At 40.6% G+C, this 17,837-nt stretch overlaps 1 protein-coding gene across 7 annotated transcripts in view; it reads right to left on the bottom strand.

Annotated features, from left to right (window-relative positions):
* The window catches only part of LOC124148803 (ankyrin repeat and sterile alpha motif domain-containing protein 1B-like), a 209,610-nt gene that overhangs the window by 152,915 nt on the left and 38,858 nt on the right, over positions 1-17,837 (bottom strand). For 6 of the 7 annotated variants that reach the window (XM_048386148.1, XM_048386144.1, XM_048386145.1 and 3 more), the window contains exon 3: positions 1,681-1,837. In XM_048386148.1, the coding sequence (XP_048242105.1) occupies positions 1,681-1,837 (157 nt within the window). Of the gene's footprint in view, positions 1-698; positions 771-1,680; positions 1,838-17,837 lie in introns of those variants that run through there. The other variant, XM_048386150.1, reaches the window with a different exon arrangement.

Genomic DNA, 17,837 nt, shown 5'->3' with positions numbered 1-17,837 from the left:
GTGAACCCACCCTATATTAAAACTTAAATCCAACTTGTTGCCATGGAAATGTAAAAAATAAAAATTTCTAAAAGTGCTAAATATCAAAAGGCACCAGTTCAGTATGTGCCTGGTAGAATGCAAAGTTTTGTAAAAGAGTATTTAACGTTTTTTTGAGTTATGCTCCGGAAACGAACACCATTCTTATAGAACCTAAGTCCAACTTGTTGCCATTGAAAAGTAAAAAATACAAATTTCTAAAATTCCTAAATAGCAAAAGGCACCACTTCAGTATGTGACTGATAGATTTGCCACGTTTCGATCAAATACACTGAATGGTTTTCGAGTTCTGCTCCGGAAAAAGAAATGATAACAGACAGACGGACGGACAGACTGGCTGATCGCTATACCCCCCGCATTATATGCCGGGGAGGTAATAAAATACTATTGAAATCTCAGCCTCAGCACTTCCAGAAGATAATCTAGGCGAATTAATTTTCAAATAGCCTGCCCCAGGCACTTACCTCGATAATCCATGATAAATCTGTGGCTTTCTCCGGTACTCTACAGACCAAATTACCTAAAAACGTGTCTGCACAGAGAGCAGAAGGTTGTGGGTTCGATCTCCAGCCGCGTCACACCAAAAGATGTTAAAAGATGATACATGTTACCCTGCCTGGTGTTTGGGTATAGTGTCTCTATACTGTCCCTATACTTACTTGTGCGTTGATCTGAGCGGGTATAGTGTCCCTATACTTACTTGTGCGTTGATCTGAGCGGGTATAGTGTCCCTATACTTACTTGTGCGTTGATCTGAGCGGGTATAGTGTCCCTATACTTACTTGTGCGTTGATCTGAGCGGGTATAGTGTCCCTATACTTACTTGTGCGTTGATCTGAGCGGGTATAGTGTCTTATACTTACTTGTGCGTTGATCTGAGCGGGTATAGTGTCCCTATACTTACTTGTGCGTTGATCTGAGCAGGTATAGTGTCCCTATACTTACTTGTGCGTTGATCTGAGCGGGTATAGTGTCCCTATACTTACTTGTGTGTTGATCTGAGCGTGTATAGTGTCCCTATACTTACTTGTGCGTTGATCTGAGCGGGTATAGTGTCCCTATACTTACTTGTGCGTTGATCTGAGCGGGTATAGTGTCGCTATACTTACTTGTGTGTTGATCTGAGCGGGTATAGTGTCTTATACTTACTTGTGCGTTGATCTGAGCGGGTATAGTGTCCCTATACTTACTTGTGCGTTGATCTGAGCGGGTACAGTGTCCCTATACTTACTTGTGCGTTGATCTGAGCGGGTATAGTGTCCATATACTTACTTGTGCGTTGATCTGAGCGGGTATTGTGTCCCTATACTTACTTGTGCGTTGATCTGAGCGGGTATAGTGTCCCAATACTTACTTGTGCGTTCATCTGAGCAGGTATAGTGTCCCTATACTTACTTGGGCGTTGATCTGAGCAGGTATAGTGTCCCTATACTTACTTGGGCGTTGATCTGAGCGGGTACAGTGTCCCCTATACTTACTTGGGCATTGATGTGAACGGGTATAGTGTCCCTATACTTACTTGTGTGTTGATCTGAGCGGGTACAGTGTCCATATACTTACTTGTGCGTTGATCTGAGCGGGTATAGTGTCCATATACTTACTTGTGTGTTGATCTGAGCGGGTATAGTGTCTTATACTTACTTGTGCGTTGATCTGAGCGGGTATGGCGGAGGGCTGCAGGAGCAATGTGCAGATATCTGAACGTCCACTCCATGATGCCAAGTGAAGGGGAGTGCATCCTCGTTCGTCAGTGGCGTTGACCAGAGCCTCATTTTGAAGGAGAAGAGTCACAGACTCTCTGCAAACACCAAGCATATGAATTTTGTGGATTGTACGACTTTATGATGGTTCATAAACCTGTTCATTTCTACAATACATTCACAAAATGTTGCGTAAAGCAGTGCTAAAAAAAACCCGGGTTCCCATCTTCCAATGGCAAGGGCGATAACTGACCATAAAAGTCCTGTTTCCACCCTTGCAGAACTAGACTGTTACACATTGGCTGTCCAATCAAAATCGCGTAATGACAGATACATTTTTTTTCATGTTTTTAATCAAAGTGTCTACCAATGACACAGATGACAATCACTACAACGGAGCATGTTTACCAATGACACAGATGACCTTCACTACAACAAAGCATGTCTACCAATGAACCAGATGACCTTCACTACAACAAAGCATGTCTACCAATGACACAGATGACCCTCACTACAACAAAGCATGTCTACCAATGACACAGATGACCATCACTACAACAAAGCATGTCTACCAATGACACAGATGACCCTCACTACAACAAAGCATGTCTACCAATGACACAGATGACCATCACTACAACAAAGCCTGTCTACCAATGACAAAGATGACCTTCACTACAACAAAGCATGTCTACCAATGACACAGATGACCTTCACTACAACAAAGCATGTCTACCAATGATACAGATGACCTTCACTACAACAAAGCATGTCCACCAATGACACAGATGACCTTCACTACAACAAAGCATGTCTACCAATGACACAGATGACCTTCACTACAACAAAACATGTCTGCCAATGACACAGGTGACCTTCACTACAACAAAGCATGTCTGCCAATGACACAGATGACCTTCACTACAACAAAACATGTCTACCAATGACACAGATGACCTTCACTACAACAAAGCATGTCTACCAATGACACAGATGACCTTCACTACAACAAAGCATGTCTACCAATGACACAGATGACCTTCACTACAACAAAGCATGTCTACCAATGACACAGATGACCTTCACTACAACAAAGCACATCTACCAATGACACAGATGACCATCACTACAACAGAGCACATCTACCAATGACACAGATGACCCTCACTACAACAAAGCACATCTACCAATGACACAGATGACCATCACTACAACAAAGCATGGCAACCAATGACACAGATGACCTTCACTACAACAAAGCATGTCTACCAATGACACAGATGACCTTCACTACAACAAAGCATGTCTACCAATGACACAGATGACCTTCACTACAACAAAGCATGTCTACCAATGACACAGATGATCCTCACTACAAGAAAGCATGTCTACCAATGACACAGATGATCCTCACTACAAGAAAGCATGTCTACCAATGACACAGATGACCCTCACTACAACAAAGCATAGCAACCAATGACACAGATGACCTTCACTACAACAAAGCATGTCTACCAATGACACAGATGATCCTCACTACAAGAAAGCATGTCTACCAATGACACAGATGACCCTCACTACAACAAAGCATGGCAACCAATGACACAGATAACCCTCACTACAACAAAGCATGTCTACCAATGACACAGATGACCATCACTACAACAGAGCACATCTATCAATGACCATCACTACAACAAAGCATGTCTACCAATGACACAGATGACCTTCACTACAACAAAGCATGTTTACCAATGACACAGATGACCTTCACTACAACAAAGCACATCTACCAATGACACAGATGACCTTCACTACAACAAAGCATGTCTACCAATGACACAGATGACCATCACTACAACAAAGCATGTCTACCAATGACACAGATGACCTTCACTACAACAAAGCACATCTACCAATGACACAGATGACCATCACTACAACAGAGCACATCTACCAATGACACAGATGACCATCACTACAACAAAGCACATCTACCAATGACACAGATGACCTTCACTACAACAAAGCATGTCTACCAATGACACAGATGATCCTCACTACAAGAAAGCATGTCTACCAATGACACAGATGACCCTCACTACAACAAAGCATGGCAACCAATGACACAGATAACCCTCACTACAACAAAGCATGTCTACCAATGATACAGATGACCATCACTACAACAGAGCACATCTATCAATGACCATCACTACAACAAAGCATGTCTACCAATGACACAGATGACCTTCACTACAACAAGTATTTGTCACAGAGTGACGAAATATCCCCCGCCATATACACCATAGTACCAAATATGAAGACAATCCAGCGATTAGTTCTTGAGATATTGTGGCAACACCGTTTTCCAACTCCAAAAACAGATTTGCCTGCTGTGACCTTGAAAATGGGGTCAAGGTCACCAAATCTGACAGGTGTATGCGGTGTCTGTATATACACTATAGTTCCAAATATGAAGACAATCCAGCGATTAGTTCTTGAGATATTGTGGCAACACCGTTTTCCAACTCTAAAAGCAGATTTGCCTGCTGTGACCTTGAAAATGGGGTCAAGGTCACCAAAACCGACTGGTGTCTGCGGTGTCTGTATATACACCATAGTTCCAAATATGAAGACAATCGAGAGGTTTAGTTCTTGAGATATCGCGGCAACACCGTTTTCCAACTCTAAAAGCAGATTTGCCTGCTGTGACCTTGAAAATGGGATCAAGGTCACCAAAACCGACTGGTGTCTGCGGAGTCTGTATATACACTATAGTTCCAAATATGAAGACAATCCAGTGTTTAGTTCTTGAGATATCGCGGCAACACCGTTTTCCAACTCCAAAAGCAGATTTGCCTGCTGTGACCTTGAAAATGGGGTCAAGGTCACCAAAACCGACTGGTGTCTGCGGTGTCTGTATATACACCATAGTTCCAAATATGAAGACAATCCATTGTTTAGTTCTTGAGATATCGCGGCAACACCGTTTTCCAACTCTAAAAGCAGATTTGTCTGCTGTGACCTTGAAAATGGGATCAAGGTCACCAAAACCGACTGGTGTCTGCGGAGTCTGTATATACACCATAGTTCCAAATATGAAGACAATCCAGTGTTTAGTTCTTGAGATATCGCGGCAACAAACAGGTGGGACGTACGGACGTACGGACGGACGTACGGACGGTCGTGAATACTATATCCCCCGCTTCGCGCTTTCGCGCGGCGGGGGATAACAATGACACAGATGATCCTCACTACAAGAAAGCATGTCTACCAATGACACAGATGACCCTCACTACAACAAAGCATGGCAACCAATGACACAGATAACCCTCACTACAACAAAGCATGTCTACCAATGACACAGATGACCATCACTACAACAGAGCACATCTATCAATGACCATCACTACAACAAAGCATGTCTACCAATGACACAGATGACCTTCACTACAACAAAGCAAGTTTACCAATGACACAGATGACCTTCACTACAACAAAGCACATCTACCAATGACACAGATGACCATCAATACAAAAAAGCACATCTACCAATGACACAGATGACCATCAATACAAAAAAGCACATCTACCAATGACACAGATGACCATCACTACAACATAGCATGTCTACCAATGACCTTCACTACAACAAAGCATGGCAACCAATGACACAGATGACCACTTTCAAAATCAATGCGACTTATCTGAAGAAATACTTTGTTATGCAACTTCAAATTCCCCATCAGGAAAGCTTCACATAAGCTGATCATCTCCCTGTATAGATTACGTCAGGATAGGGTTTAAAATAATCACTAGGTGGTGGGAATCTGTGTCAGTATGTGACAGATACTAATTCGATGACCATGTACGGACAAATGGGGTTCAACTGCGTCAACATTTTATTTGCAACAATCAGCATTATTACAGCAACACCAGGAATTCAGATTAATCACTCAAATGGTTGGTTGAAACAGCACTAGTGACGACAATCATCGAGGTTTGAGGGTATGATGACACAAGGTCAGCATAAAATGGAGTTCGCAATAAAGACATCAAGAAAACCACAACATAAATGCATTTACACAGCAGTCTTATAATAAATTACACATTGATACTCTGATACCCATGTCGTTTGGCTAAAGAACATTATAAACAAGGCTGGCACTGCCATGATGGCGATCAACTTGTTGACACCATTGCCTCGACCAGACACAAAATTACACATTCATCATGTTTAGGAGACAGAAAACTCTGGCTTCACCAGGTTTACCTGATACATGGGTCTTTCAAAGCAAAATAGCATGTTCGCCGGCATGTTAGAAATCAGATAGGGATTCTGTGAGCATCTTGTATGCATATCTATTGCTGTGATGATCCATGTATTTATAGGCTGTGTGGTTGCAGAAGCCATGTTGGAAATGTGAATATTTACAACAGACACGACACACCACAATCTCACTGGGGTTCAGCCGAAAGGGGAAATATATAACACTGGTGGAAGCTACTGCCATAATACTCCTAATGCATCTAACTCTACTGAGGAACACACAACACTGAACAAGCCTATGCTTTACCCATCACATGTACTTATTTTTTCTGGCTGTACTAAAGGTCTGAGACTTGTTGTCTTTGTTTTCTTCAAAAAGAGTCATATCTTTGCCCTCTGTGCAAAGATAAAGTTTGGTATACGACTAATTCTTTAACAGAGTTAAAAAAAGAAGGTTTTGACTGAAAGCCACACTAAGCTTGCATATCATGTCCATAATTTATGAGATAAGCTACCATAAACACGAGACAAGAATGTCTCTAACCTGAATTATAATTATCCATATGGTTCATTATCAGAAAAAGTGCAGCATGGTATCTCAATGGGCTTGCACTATAAAATCGGCATTAGTCCGGACTAGTACAAACAGCCACACACACACGCACACGTGCAATAATCTTGGACACGACATTAAACCCCATTTCACCTCAGCTTCATTATCAGATTGGAGTGAGTGTGTGAGTGAGTATGGTTTTACGCCGCTTTTAGCAATATTCCAGCAATATCACGGCGCGGGACACCAGAAATGGGCTTCTAGTCACACATTGTACCCATGTCGGGAATCGAACCTGGGTCTTCAGCGTGATGAGCGAACGCTTTAACCACTAGGCTACCCGACCGCCCCTATCAGATTGGAGGATAAGTCATGTCCCGGTATGATTTATTTCAGAACCATTTACAAATATATATCACATGTGGCCATAAAGTAATAAAAATTATTCTAACACTAAATACAAATATAAATATTTAACTGTACATATTTTCGAAAATTTATGGACATAAAGTTTTGGCAAAACTGTGTCCCATGGTCTAGCCTTCTGAAATCAATGGTAATTTTTCTTCACTTTTATCATTATATTTTATCAATTATTTTTCTGTGGGATTATCGGTATATAATCTGTATATAATTATATTTGTGTTTGAGCAAAAAAAATGTTTGATATACATACAGGATTTTCCATGTGTCGAGTGAAATATCTCCTTTCCCCATCACGAGATGAGAGAAACAACATATTTCACGAGACGCATGGAATATTCCATTTATTATACACTTTTTGTGTAGTTGTCTCCCTGAGAACTAAATTATGTCATTACAAATGTAAAACCTTGAAACATAAATTCTCCTTTCCTAAAACACAGGGACTTTTCACCACCCCTTAAAATTGCCACTCAGGAAGTAGGTACATGTTTGCAAAAAGTTATAAACAAAAGTAACAAAAAATAGTTTTGGTCAATAAAATTTGTCATCATACATTTGTATAAGATTGTATATGACATGAACTTCAGACAAAAAATATTCTGGAAAGCTACAAGAACACTGTTAGAAGCAAAAGAATAAACACTGGTGAAATAATGAAAATGGCGCTTTGTGAAATGAACAGTCTCGATTGACAAGCTGAATAAGAAATTTACAGTTAATAACATAATATTTTCAAGAGAATTACAAATGACAAGAAGCAATTTTAACTCCATCAATGACCCTTATTTTGGCTTGTCAGTGTGGAACTAACGTAAAAAGGAAGTCAACAGTTTGTGTAGGGGCTAGACACTTACGATAAAAGGAGGTAGCTCCTAAAAGACGATATTTTCATCGAAGTGTTCTGTTCACTGCAGTGAAATATCAAGTGTTAGTGCACTGCAATGAAAATAACTCTTTTCTTCAGAAAACTCAGTCTTTTCATACTGAAGTATAAAATAAAATGTCTAGTGTACATTTACCACTATTATGAAATGCAAATGAGCATGGCTGACAACCGAGGATCATAATCAGAAAACATGGGATTTAAACCTATAATCAGCATACCCTGACTAAGGGAGGGAACTCTGCACATTACATTACATCATCCTAGGCCACTATGCTAACAAATAAGATGAACTAGTGAGGGGGACAAATGAATTAATGTGGTATTTTTTGTTGTTGTTTATTTGATTGTGTAATGAATTTGTTTCGGTTGGCCTGGTTGGAGTCTTTTGTGGATCAATTATCATGAAAGATGAAGAAAGACAATTTTTATGTTATATTAAATTCTGGCTTTTGGTACTGGTCAGTCAAATTTGTATGCTGAAAACTAAACTTGTGTGTTGCGTGAGACATGTTTCTCGAGGCTTGTCACACCCTCTCATAAGCTGGAGGTTGCAGCCTTGTCATGTTTGTTTGTTTGTTTGTTGTGTAACGCCGCACTCAGCAATAGTCCAGCTATATGACGGCGACCGTAAATAATCAAGTCTGGACCAGACAATCCAGTGATTGATATCATGAGCATCGATCCACGCAATTGAGATCAAGTTGACCAAGACAGCGAGTCTGACCACCCGATCCCGTTAGTCGCCTCTAACGACACCCAGTGATGTAAAGCAGTGCATAGAACTGATCAAACCAATTATTGTGGGCGTGTTCTTGTGTTTTCCAAAAGTGGGAAGCATCTGGGATCTGCATCACTTCATGCTTTCCGAAATAACAGCCCGCCCGCCTGCCCATGGCTGGCAACTTTTCTATCGAGCTGCATGAAATTTTTCTCCACCTGCCCGACTGTATTCAGATTCATCAAAACTTCTCGCAGATTCCCAAGTAATTGTTTGCATTACTTCAACTGAATCAAGACACGATTTGTCTCTTACTTTTCGCGATATTTCAATATTTATAATGTTGAATGCAGGCAGGTAACTTTGATGATGGGCAGGCAACATTTATGGGTCATATATCTTGTTAGGATATCAAATTATTTTAAAAAAAGATAACATATAGCAAAACCCTTAAAAGGGCCAAATTTCTACCAGTCCTCATAAAACTATTGGGCAGTTTGGCCAGGACAAGAGGACTAGTGACAGTATGTCAAGGCTTAATACAATGTAATTAAATGTATAGTAATTGACATGAATAAGGATGAACTGAAACTGCTCGCCTGTTGTGAATATTAATATCTGAGTATGTACTGGACTCCAGCTCAGGTATGGCTGACAACATGAACAAGAACAAGCCAAATCGTGAAAACCTGCCCCCATCACGCATGAAGGTATTTCTTTCCTCATTCCAATAACAACAATGGATCGTAAGAGAACCTTTGCTTCCCTGTCAGCTCGGTCATCTTTAAGCCATTTGTACAAATAAGGCTTGTTTATTTGTCAAGATAGACACAATTTTTATGGATAATAACTTCTTTAATACTGGGTATTAGAGGAAGTTGTTATCCATAAAAATTGTGTCTATCTTGTCATCCGTCAACTTCTAAGTAATGCCTATCAAACAATTTATCGTTTATTTGTGTTGTTTAACACTGTACTCAGCAATATTGCAGTGTTCCCATTTAAGGGTAATTACCATTTTACCAGTAAAATTAGGCTTGGACCGGTAATTCATGTGACTGCCAATCCCTGTGGACCGGCATATAAAGTGCCTTATAAATCTCTGTTGTTGAACAAAACATTGGAGACATTCATATATTTGTATAAGTATATTTTTTCAAACGAAGTCAGTTTGTTTGTTACCATCAGGGTTTCCCCTTGTCTCTCTCTTGTGAAAGGAAATAACATTTCCCTTTGCCTCGAGGTTAAATATTTTTTGTACAACTTAGCCTTGAAAATATTCAACAAAAAATGGAACTTGTGACGGAACTTTGTGTGAATGACATGAAGGTCTAACTAAGTTACTTCAGAGATGATGTCATTGCATTGAACATGATGTTGAAAGAATAATAACCAGGTTCCGATCACGTTAGTCGCCTTTTACAGCAAGCATGGGGTGCTGAAGACCTGTTCTGACCCGGATCTTCACGGGTGCCAATAGTTGGTGGAAGTGTTCATTCACCACAGTGATGTCTTACATCCCCTCAATTCATTCTTTCTCTTTCATACGTGATCCGTGAAGATCTGGGGTAGAATAGCTCTTCAGCAACCCATGCTTGCCGTAAAAGGCGACCATGCTTGCCGTAAAAGGCGACCATGCTTGTCGCAAATGGCGACTAATGGGATCAGGTGGTCTGGCTCGCTGACTTGGTTGATGCATGTCATCGATCCCAATTGCGTGGATCGATGCTCATTATGTTAATCACTGGATTGTCTGGTCTAGACTCGATTATTTAAAGACCACTGTCATATATCTGGAATATTGCTGAGTGCGGCGTTAAACAACAAATCAATCCTATCCAATCTTTCCTAGGTTGTAAAGCAACAAAATATTTTACAAACTTGACGGATGACAAATGCTCATATTCCTCATGTCGGACAAGTAGATGAAACTAATTGTGCATCTCCATCACCTATTCTCGTGTAACATGCATTTGGATATTTACTTCATGATATGAAATACTTACAGGAAGTCAAATCATACTTGTTCGGATATATATTACAGACACACGAACAGGCTTCGTTTCATGTTGTAACATTAGAACCGTCCTAACTTTCCTACTTAGACATACTTCCCTGTCAGGTAAGGATCCAGGATTTTCAAAAAGAGTCGTTTCACCCCAAAATTGACAAACACTGTATGTAAACCCCTAATAATTATACTTTGACAGCCAATTCAACATGTTATAATGGTAGACAGTGCGTCGAAAATGTAATCAGATGTAAAATGGACTTATGATATCGTCGTAAGTCCTCCCCAACCCGCCACTGCGTCCAACATATGAAGTGCTAACCCTTTTGTGAATTGTTGACCTTTGTCACTGATATGCTAGCCTTGTCAAATTCATGCTAGTATGCTAGCCCAAACTACAGAATTGTGCTAAGGCCAATAATGGTAGTCCTCAGTGACAATAGCATTTGGAGTCTATCATTCTGAACCATTTCTCAATGCTTCAATTTTGCAACAGGTTGGAACTGAATAAAACTGACAAAAATTTTAAACATTTCTGTTTTCTTTATGCAGGAATAGCCATACATTATGAGGACTGGTGCAATACTGTTTACGGCAGTCAATGCAAAGCTCAGTTTATTGCCACTATGGGAACTGTTGAGTTGTTTGTTTTGTTGTTTAACACCTCATTCAGCAATTTTCCAGATATATGATGGCGGTCTGTAAATAATCGAGTCTGCACCAGACAATCCAGTGATTGATATCATGAGCATCAATCCATGCAATTGGGATTGATGACATGCATCAACCAAGTCAGCGAGCCTGACCACCCGATCCCGTTAATCGTCTCTTACAACAAGCATAGTCGCCTTTTACAACAAGTATGGGTTGCTGAAGACATATTCTATCCCGGATCTTCATGGGTCTTGACCATATTCAGTGTAATAAGATCCCTGTGTTCTCAGAAAGTTGACAATGGGGGGCTCTTGCACAACAAGATGAATCTGATGGCAAACATCAATGATACTAAAAAATGTGAAAGTTGCTTCTTTCAGAGATAAAAAACAGGAATTCAACACCGGTATAACATTTGGTATGTCACTGGGTAATTTTGCTAATATGGTGTGGATAGTTTCTCATGTGTGCCGAGGTGTGTTGAAATGGGACGAACTTCTTGTTCAAGATCATTGTACACATAAAGCTACGTGCATGCACATGCATGTGTGTGTGTGGCTGCTTGTACTAGTCCGGATTAATGCCGATTTTTTGTGCTAGTCCACTGAGATACCATGCCGCAGCTTAATATGAATACCCCACTCAGACACAGTATACTGACTCTGAGCCAACCAGTCCTTAGTTTTAGCCCCCCAATACCGAGCGCCAGTTGGTCATGTGTTATGGATAGTTGGTCATGAGGTGTGGATAGTTGGTCATGTGTGGAAAGTTGGTCATGAGGTGTGGATAGTTGGTCATGTGGTATGGATAGTTGGTCATGTGGTGTGGATAGTTGGTCATGTAGTGTATAGTGAGTCATGTGGTGTGGATAGTGAGTCATGTGGTGTGGATAGTTGGTCATGTGGTGTGGATAGTTGGTCATGTAGTGGATAGTGAGTCATGTGGTGTGGATAGTGAGTCATGTGTTATGGATAGTTGGTCATGAGGTGTGGATAGTTGGTCATGTGTGGAAAGTTGGTCATGAGGTGTGGATAGTTGGTCATGTGGTATGGATAGTTGGTCATGTGGTGTGGGTAGTTGGTCATGTAGTGGATAGTGAGTCATGTGGTGTGGATAGTGAGTCATGTGGTGTGGATAGTTGGTCATGTGGTGTGGATAGTTGGTCATGAGGTGTGGATAGTTGGTCATGTGTGGATAGTTGGTCATGAGGTGTGGATAGTTGGTCATGTGTGGATAGTTGGTCATGTGGTGTGGATAGTGAGTCATGTGGTGTGGATAGTTGGTCATGTGGTGTGGATAGTTGGTCATGTGGTGTGGATAGTTGGTCATGTGGTGTGGATAGTTGGTCATGAGGTGTGGATAGTTGGTCATGTGTGGATAGTTGGTCATGAGGTGTGGATAGTTGGTCATGAGGTGTGGATAGTTGGTCATGTGTGGATAGTTGGTCATGTGGTGTGGATAGTTGGTCATGTGGTGTGGATAGTGAGTCATGTGGTATGGATAGTTGGTCATGTGGTGTGGATAGTTGGTCATGTGGTGTGAATAGTTGGTCATGAGGTGTAGATAGTTGGTCATGTGTGGATAGTTGGTCATGAGGTGTTGGAGCTGGTCATGAGGTGTGGATAGTTGGTCATGAGGTGTGGATAGTTGGTCATGAGGTGTGGAAAGTTGGTCATGAGGTGTGGATAGATGGTCATGTGGTGTGGCTAGATGGTCATGAGGTGTGGGAGCTGGTCATGTGGTGTGGATAGTTGGTCATGAGGTGTGGATAGTTGGTCAAGTGTGGTTGGGCATGTGGTGTGGATATTTGGTAATGAGGTGTGGATAGTTGGTCATGAGGTGTGGATAGTTGGTCATGAGGTGTGGATAGTTGACCATGTGGTGTGGATAGTTGGGCATGAGGTGTGGATAGTTGGTCATGTGTGGATAGTTGGTCATGAGGTGTGGATAGTTGACCATGTGGTGTGGATAGTTGGTCATGTGGTATGAATAGTTGGGCATGTGGTGTGAATAGTTGGTCATGTGGTATGGATAGTTGGTCATGTGGTGTGGATAGTTGGTCAAGTGGTGTCGATAGTTGGGCATGTGGTGTGAATAGTTGGTCAAGTGGTGTGAATAGTTGGGCATGTGTTGTGAATAGTTGGTCAAGTGGTGTGGATACTTGTTCATGTGGTGTGGATAGTTGGTCAAGTGGTGTGGATAGTTGGGCATGTGGTGTGAATAGTTGGTCAAGTGGTGTGAATAGTTGGGCATGTGGTGTGAATAGTTGGTCAAGTGGTGTGGATACTTGTTCATGTGGTGTGGAGTTGCCCATGTCCCAAGCCTCTACTTTGCCTAGGTCTGACATGATAATGATCCATCTGACATGTCATAGATTGAATATTGCTGACTGCTGCACTCTATTGATAGATAGGCTGTACATTACATTGATTGGTCACACCAGGTCACCTATTTATAGAACTCCACAAACATATAGACCAAAGTCTTCTCCCAGCGGTAGGTATGTGTAAGGAACTGTGGAATAAAATCACAATGGATGCCAGGGACTTGTCAGTGGCCAAAATAACTTTCTCCGTTGCTTAATGAAATATTAGACATTTATTTCTAATTGCTTGGGATCCACTATCACAAAGTTCTTCCTGCCTAAATTTCATTAGAGTAGGTTAATGTAGAAGGAAATTGACCGACCATTCAAAAGGCAATTTCTCTCAGATTCCATTTTTTTATCAATTAACCTGACCAACTGTACTTTCAAGAGATCAATTTAAAAAAAGACATGTTTCCAAAGATTCATTTTTATGATTTCTTTCGATCACCAACCCAATAATTTTTTTTGAAAATATCAGCCCAAAAAAAGAGGCTTCGCAAGTGAAACCTGAGTTGTATGCTGGCTTTTGCAGTATGAAGTACCCTGCTTAAATATGGATCAATCTCCGAAAACATACTTAACTCGTTGTGTAAAAGCACCCCTTTGAAAACTTTCTCAGCGCATCTGGGGCCTATTACAGGACTTACAACAAATACGGATTGGTGATGTGTTTCAGTCTGCACCAGTAACCCAAACATGCATTACATTCGGGTAGATTTAACAAAAAACTAGTATGTTGCCAGCAGGGCTTGCTGTTTTCAAAAGTTACTGGTCCTTCTCCTAACTAACTGGCCCAAAACTAAATATTGGTGGCCACGACTGAGTTACCCAAGCGGCGCCGATACTTTTAGAACTCCTCATCCATAAAACGTCATTTCCTGCACTCTGAGACTAAATCTTGACTTCCATTCGCCTCATATTGTGGTGATTTAAGAGCAAATAAAGATGTTGTTTTTGTACAGAACATTGCAAAATGGCCGCCGGTTGTGTCATTCTACCGAGATAATCTTTGAGTTAACCATTCACACGAACTCATCCCCCCTGATTATTTTCTCATCGAAATTACAGGATTCACGAGCAGTGTCCAATTAAAAAAATAAAACGTACACAAAGAAGGGGTGAAATTTTGACAACCCAGAAGGGCCATCTTCTTTATGTTTCAGCAAGCCTTTCATAATTTTAACTGGCCACGGGCCAACAAGCCTGCAGTTTAATCCACCCTTGCCATTACAGACATACGACATCGTTTTACCAACAAAATCCTTCAGTAGTATCGCGTTTGAAGAATGAACAAGGAAAATGAAATATATTTGCCACAAGACCGAAAAAATAAAAATCATTACATTCATCTTTCTGCTGTTTACAAGCAACTGTATACATATCAGCCTCTTACTGATGAATATCACCCTGTGCCAGGTCAACATGGCCGTCAGTAATGGCAGCCTAAAAGATAACGCAACACAAAAAACGCAGTCTAACATTATCATCTGAAGAAGGTCATCACAAAGTTTAGTTATCTGCAAGAGACTTCAGAACCATGATTTTATCAATCCTGCACTTCAAACCTTACATGGTCCGTGAGGACTCCCTGAAGTATTGTTGCATTCAAAAACTTTGCAATGATCCAAGCATTGCATCATGGGTCATCTGTCAACACAATGTTGCTAACTACTGTTAGAAAATCTGGAACGGTCCCATGGTCCTTAGGTTTGCTGTAATCACATTTGAGTGAGTGAGTGAGTATGGTTTTACGCCGCTTTTAGCAATATTCCAGCAATATCACGGCGGGGGACACCAGAAATGGGCTTCACACATTGTACCCATGTCGGGAATCGAACCCGGGTCTTCGGCATGACGAGCGAACGCTTTAACCACTAGGCTACCCGACTGCCCCTAATCACATTTGAAGCAGGAGGTCAATACAAGGACAATTATGTCAGTGTTAGAATTTTGGGAGGGTCTGGGGTCAGTGAGGTTTGCTGCAACAGTAGAGCTGAGTATCGCTTGGTATCTTGCGATACGAGTTGTATCATGATACGGACTAACGATACAACAGATATCACGATATACATCAAATAGCAAGAAAATTAATGATGAAATCACTGAAGTACACCTATAAAACCTCTTTCTTCATACATTTATGTATTGATATCTCATACTTTAACAAAGAAATACGCAAGAACAAAACAGGTTTAAATGAAGGGATGGTTATTAAATGTAACAGTTAGTCGGCACATCCTCAGCCACCAAGTCCTTGTGTTCTGCCATGCCTAAAGGTGGCGCTTTGTTACTTCTGCTTTTTATGGGAGGTAACTCTATTAGTTCCTGTTCTATTTATAGCGTATCAGGGATTAAAGTATTGCGTGTACCTATCAATATTGGTGAATTGTTACAGCCCTATGCAACAGTATTTGAATCACGATCCTTAATTATTATACAAGTAGCACTTGACTTACAAGGTTAATTTTGAACCCATTTCCATCTATATCACATCGGCCTATACATAATCGAGTCTGGAACAGACAATCTAGTGATTTACATCATGAGCATCGAACTAAGCAATTGGGATGCGATGAGGGCATCAACCAAGTCACCAAGTCTGACCACCCGATCCCTTTTACGGCAAGCATGGGTTGGTGAAGACCTATTCTTCTCCGGATCTTCACGGGTCTTTAGTCATGGTCGCCTCTACGACAAGCATGGGTTGCTGAAGACCGATTTACCTCGGGATATTTAAGGACTATTCCCTTTCTGATGGCAGGGATAATTGTAGGTTTGGGCCTTGTGCTTTCATCCCCTAAATTTGAAAAAAGGCCCACATTTTCACATCCAGTGGGGCATTTTAACATTGTGCTGTATGGGCAAGTGTGGGTGTACGTCTGGAATATTTGAAATTTTCACATAAAATGCCCATGTTAGAAAATTCCTAGCGTGAACGCTGTGATGGGTTATAGCTCCTTCTTGGGAAGAGCACACTGCCAACCCAAATATGTTTTAAAGAGTTTCGTTTTAGTCAGGATCCCAGCCAAAAATGATTTTCATCAGCTTTAGCATTATTTTGGAGTCCGCTGGTTGAAAATTTATTACAAATTGTCTTCACAGAGAAAATGTGGAAAATAACGACAAATAAAGAAGTACCAGCGAAGATGTATGTACAAGTGCGTCTAATATTTTTCGTCAAAGGCTTAGCTGAACTATTTGAGTGCTGGTTGTGTCCAAGTGGAAGAGACAGGTTCTCATTTCATTTTCTTTTGATGCACTGGGAATAAAAAAAATTACATATTTTTTTCATGACTTCCTGTCGTGATTGTGAGACCGGATTGATGAAAATGTAGGCTCCATGCCGAATGCGTTTGCGTTGACAGGTATAGAAATGCTGAGTTTCATTCGACCCCATGCTATAATCTTACTATCAAGATCTGCATTGAAACGCAAAGGAGATAAAAAGTGTGTATTGTTACAGGCCAAAACATTCAAGTACTTAAAGATAACAAACACAGAAACATACTCAGCTCGAAGTGCAAGTTTCACATTTTAAATGAGAGTAAAGCAATTCAACAAATCAATATTTAATGATACAATTTATATTTTCTCTTTAGATATAGAGGGCTTGACAATTTTGTGAAAATAATATTTTTCCTAGCCTGGTGGGATTAAAAAAATGAATATAAATTCTGGTGTAGGTTTAAAATATCCAGTGCACCAAAATGACCACTGAGTCTCTGTTCAATTTCAGGGGCAATATTCTGTGGTTGTTAACTGATAAGACTTGAGTGATCATAAACACTCCACTTCTCCTGAAGGTGCCTTCAAAGCTCCCCCCCCTTGCCATAACAAGACCTGACAGAGAAGGCAACTGAGAGAACCCAAGAGACTAGACTTGCATAAATCTATCTATGTACAAAGACAGCGAAGTATGAAAAAAAATCTTTAAAAATCTATTTTTATATTATAACAAATTATCATCCTTGTTGGATTATCTAGACTTGCTAATTACAAATATCAATAACTGCAAAAATATGTTTTTCTCCACTGTAGCCTTGCAGCAAGTCTAGCAAAGAACTACTTAATAATACCCAGAACGTTCTGGGCAGCATTTCCATGGCCTGTATATATATACATCCCAAGGTGTCAGTGAAAAGCATTATGGTAGCTATGGCCTGAAGGAAATCATGATAAATAACAAGTGTGACCGATATTTTGGTGAAT

Source organism: Haliotis rufescens, unplaced genomic scaffold (genome assembly GCF_023055435.1).
Source record: "Haliotis rufescens isolate VD_foot unplaced genomic scaffold, xgHalRufe1.0.p SCAF_6, whole genome shotgun sequence".
NCBI lineage: Eukaryota > Metazoa > Mollusca > Gastropoda > Lepetellida > Haliotidae > Haliotis > Haliotis rufescens.
Note: the sequence above shows the minus strand (reverse complement) of the source record. Positions and strands in the feature narration are given on the sequence as shown.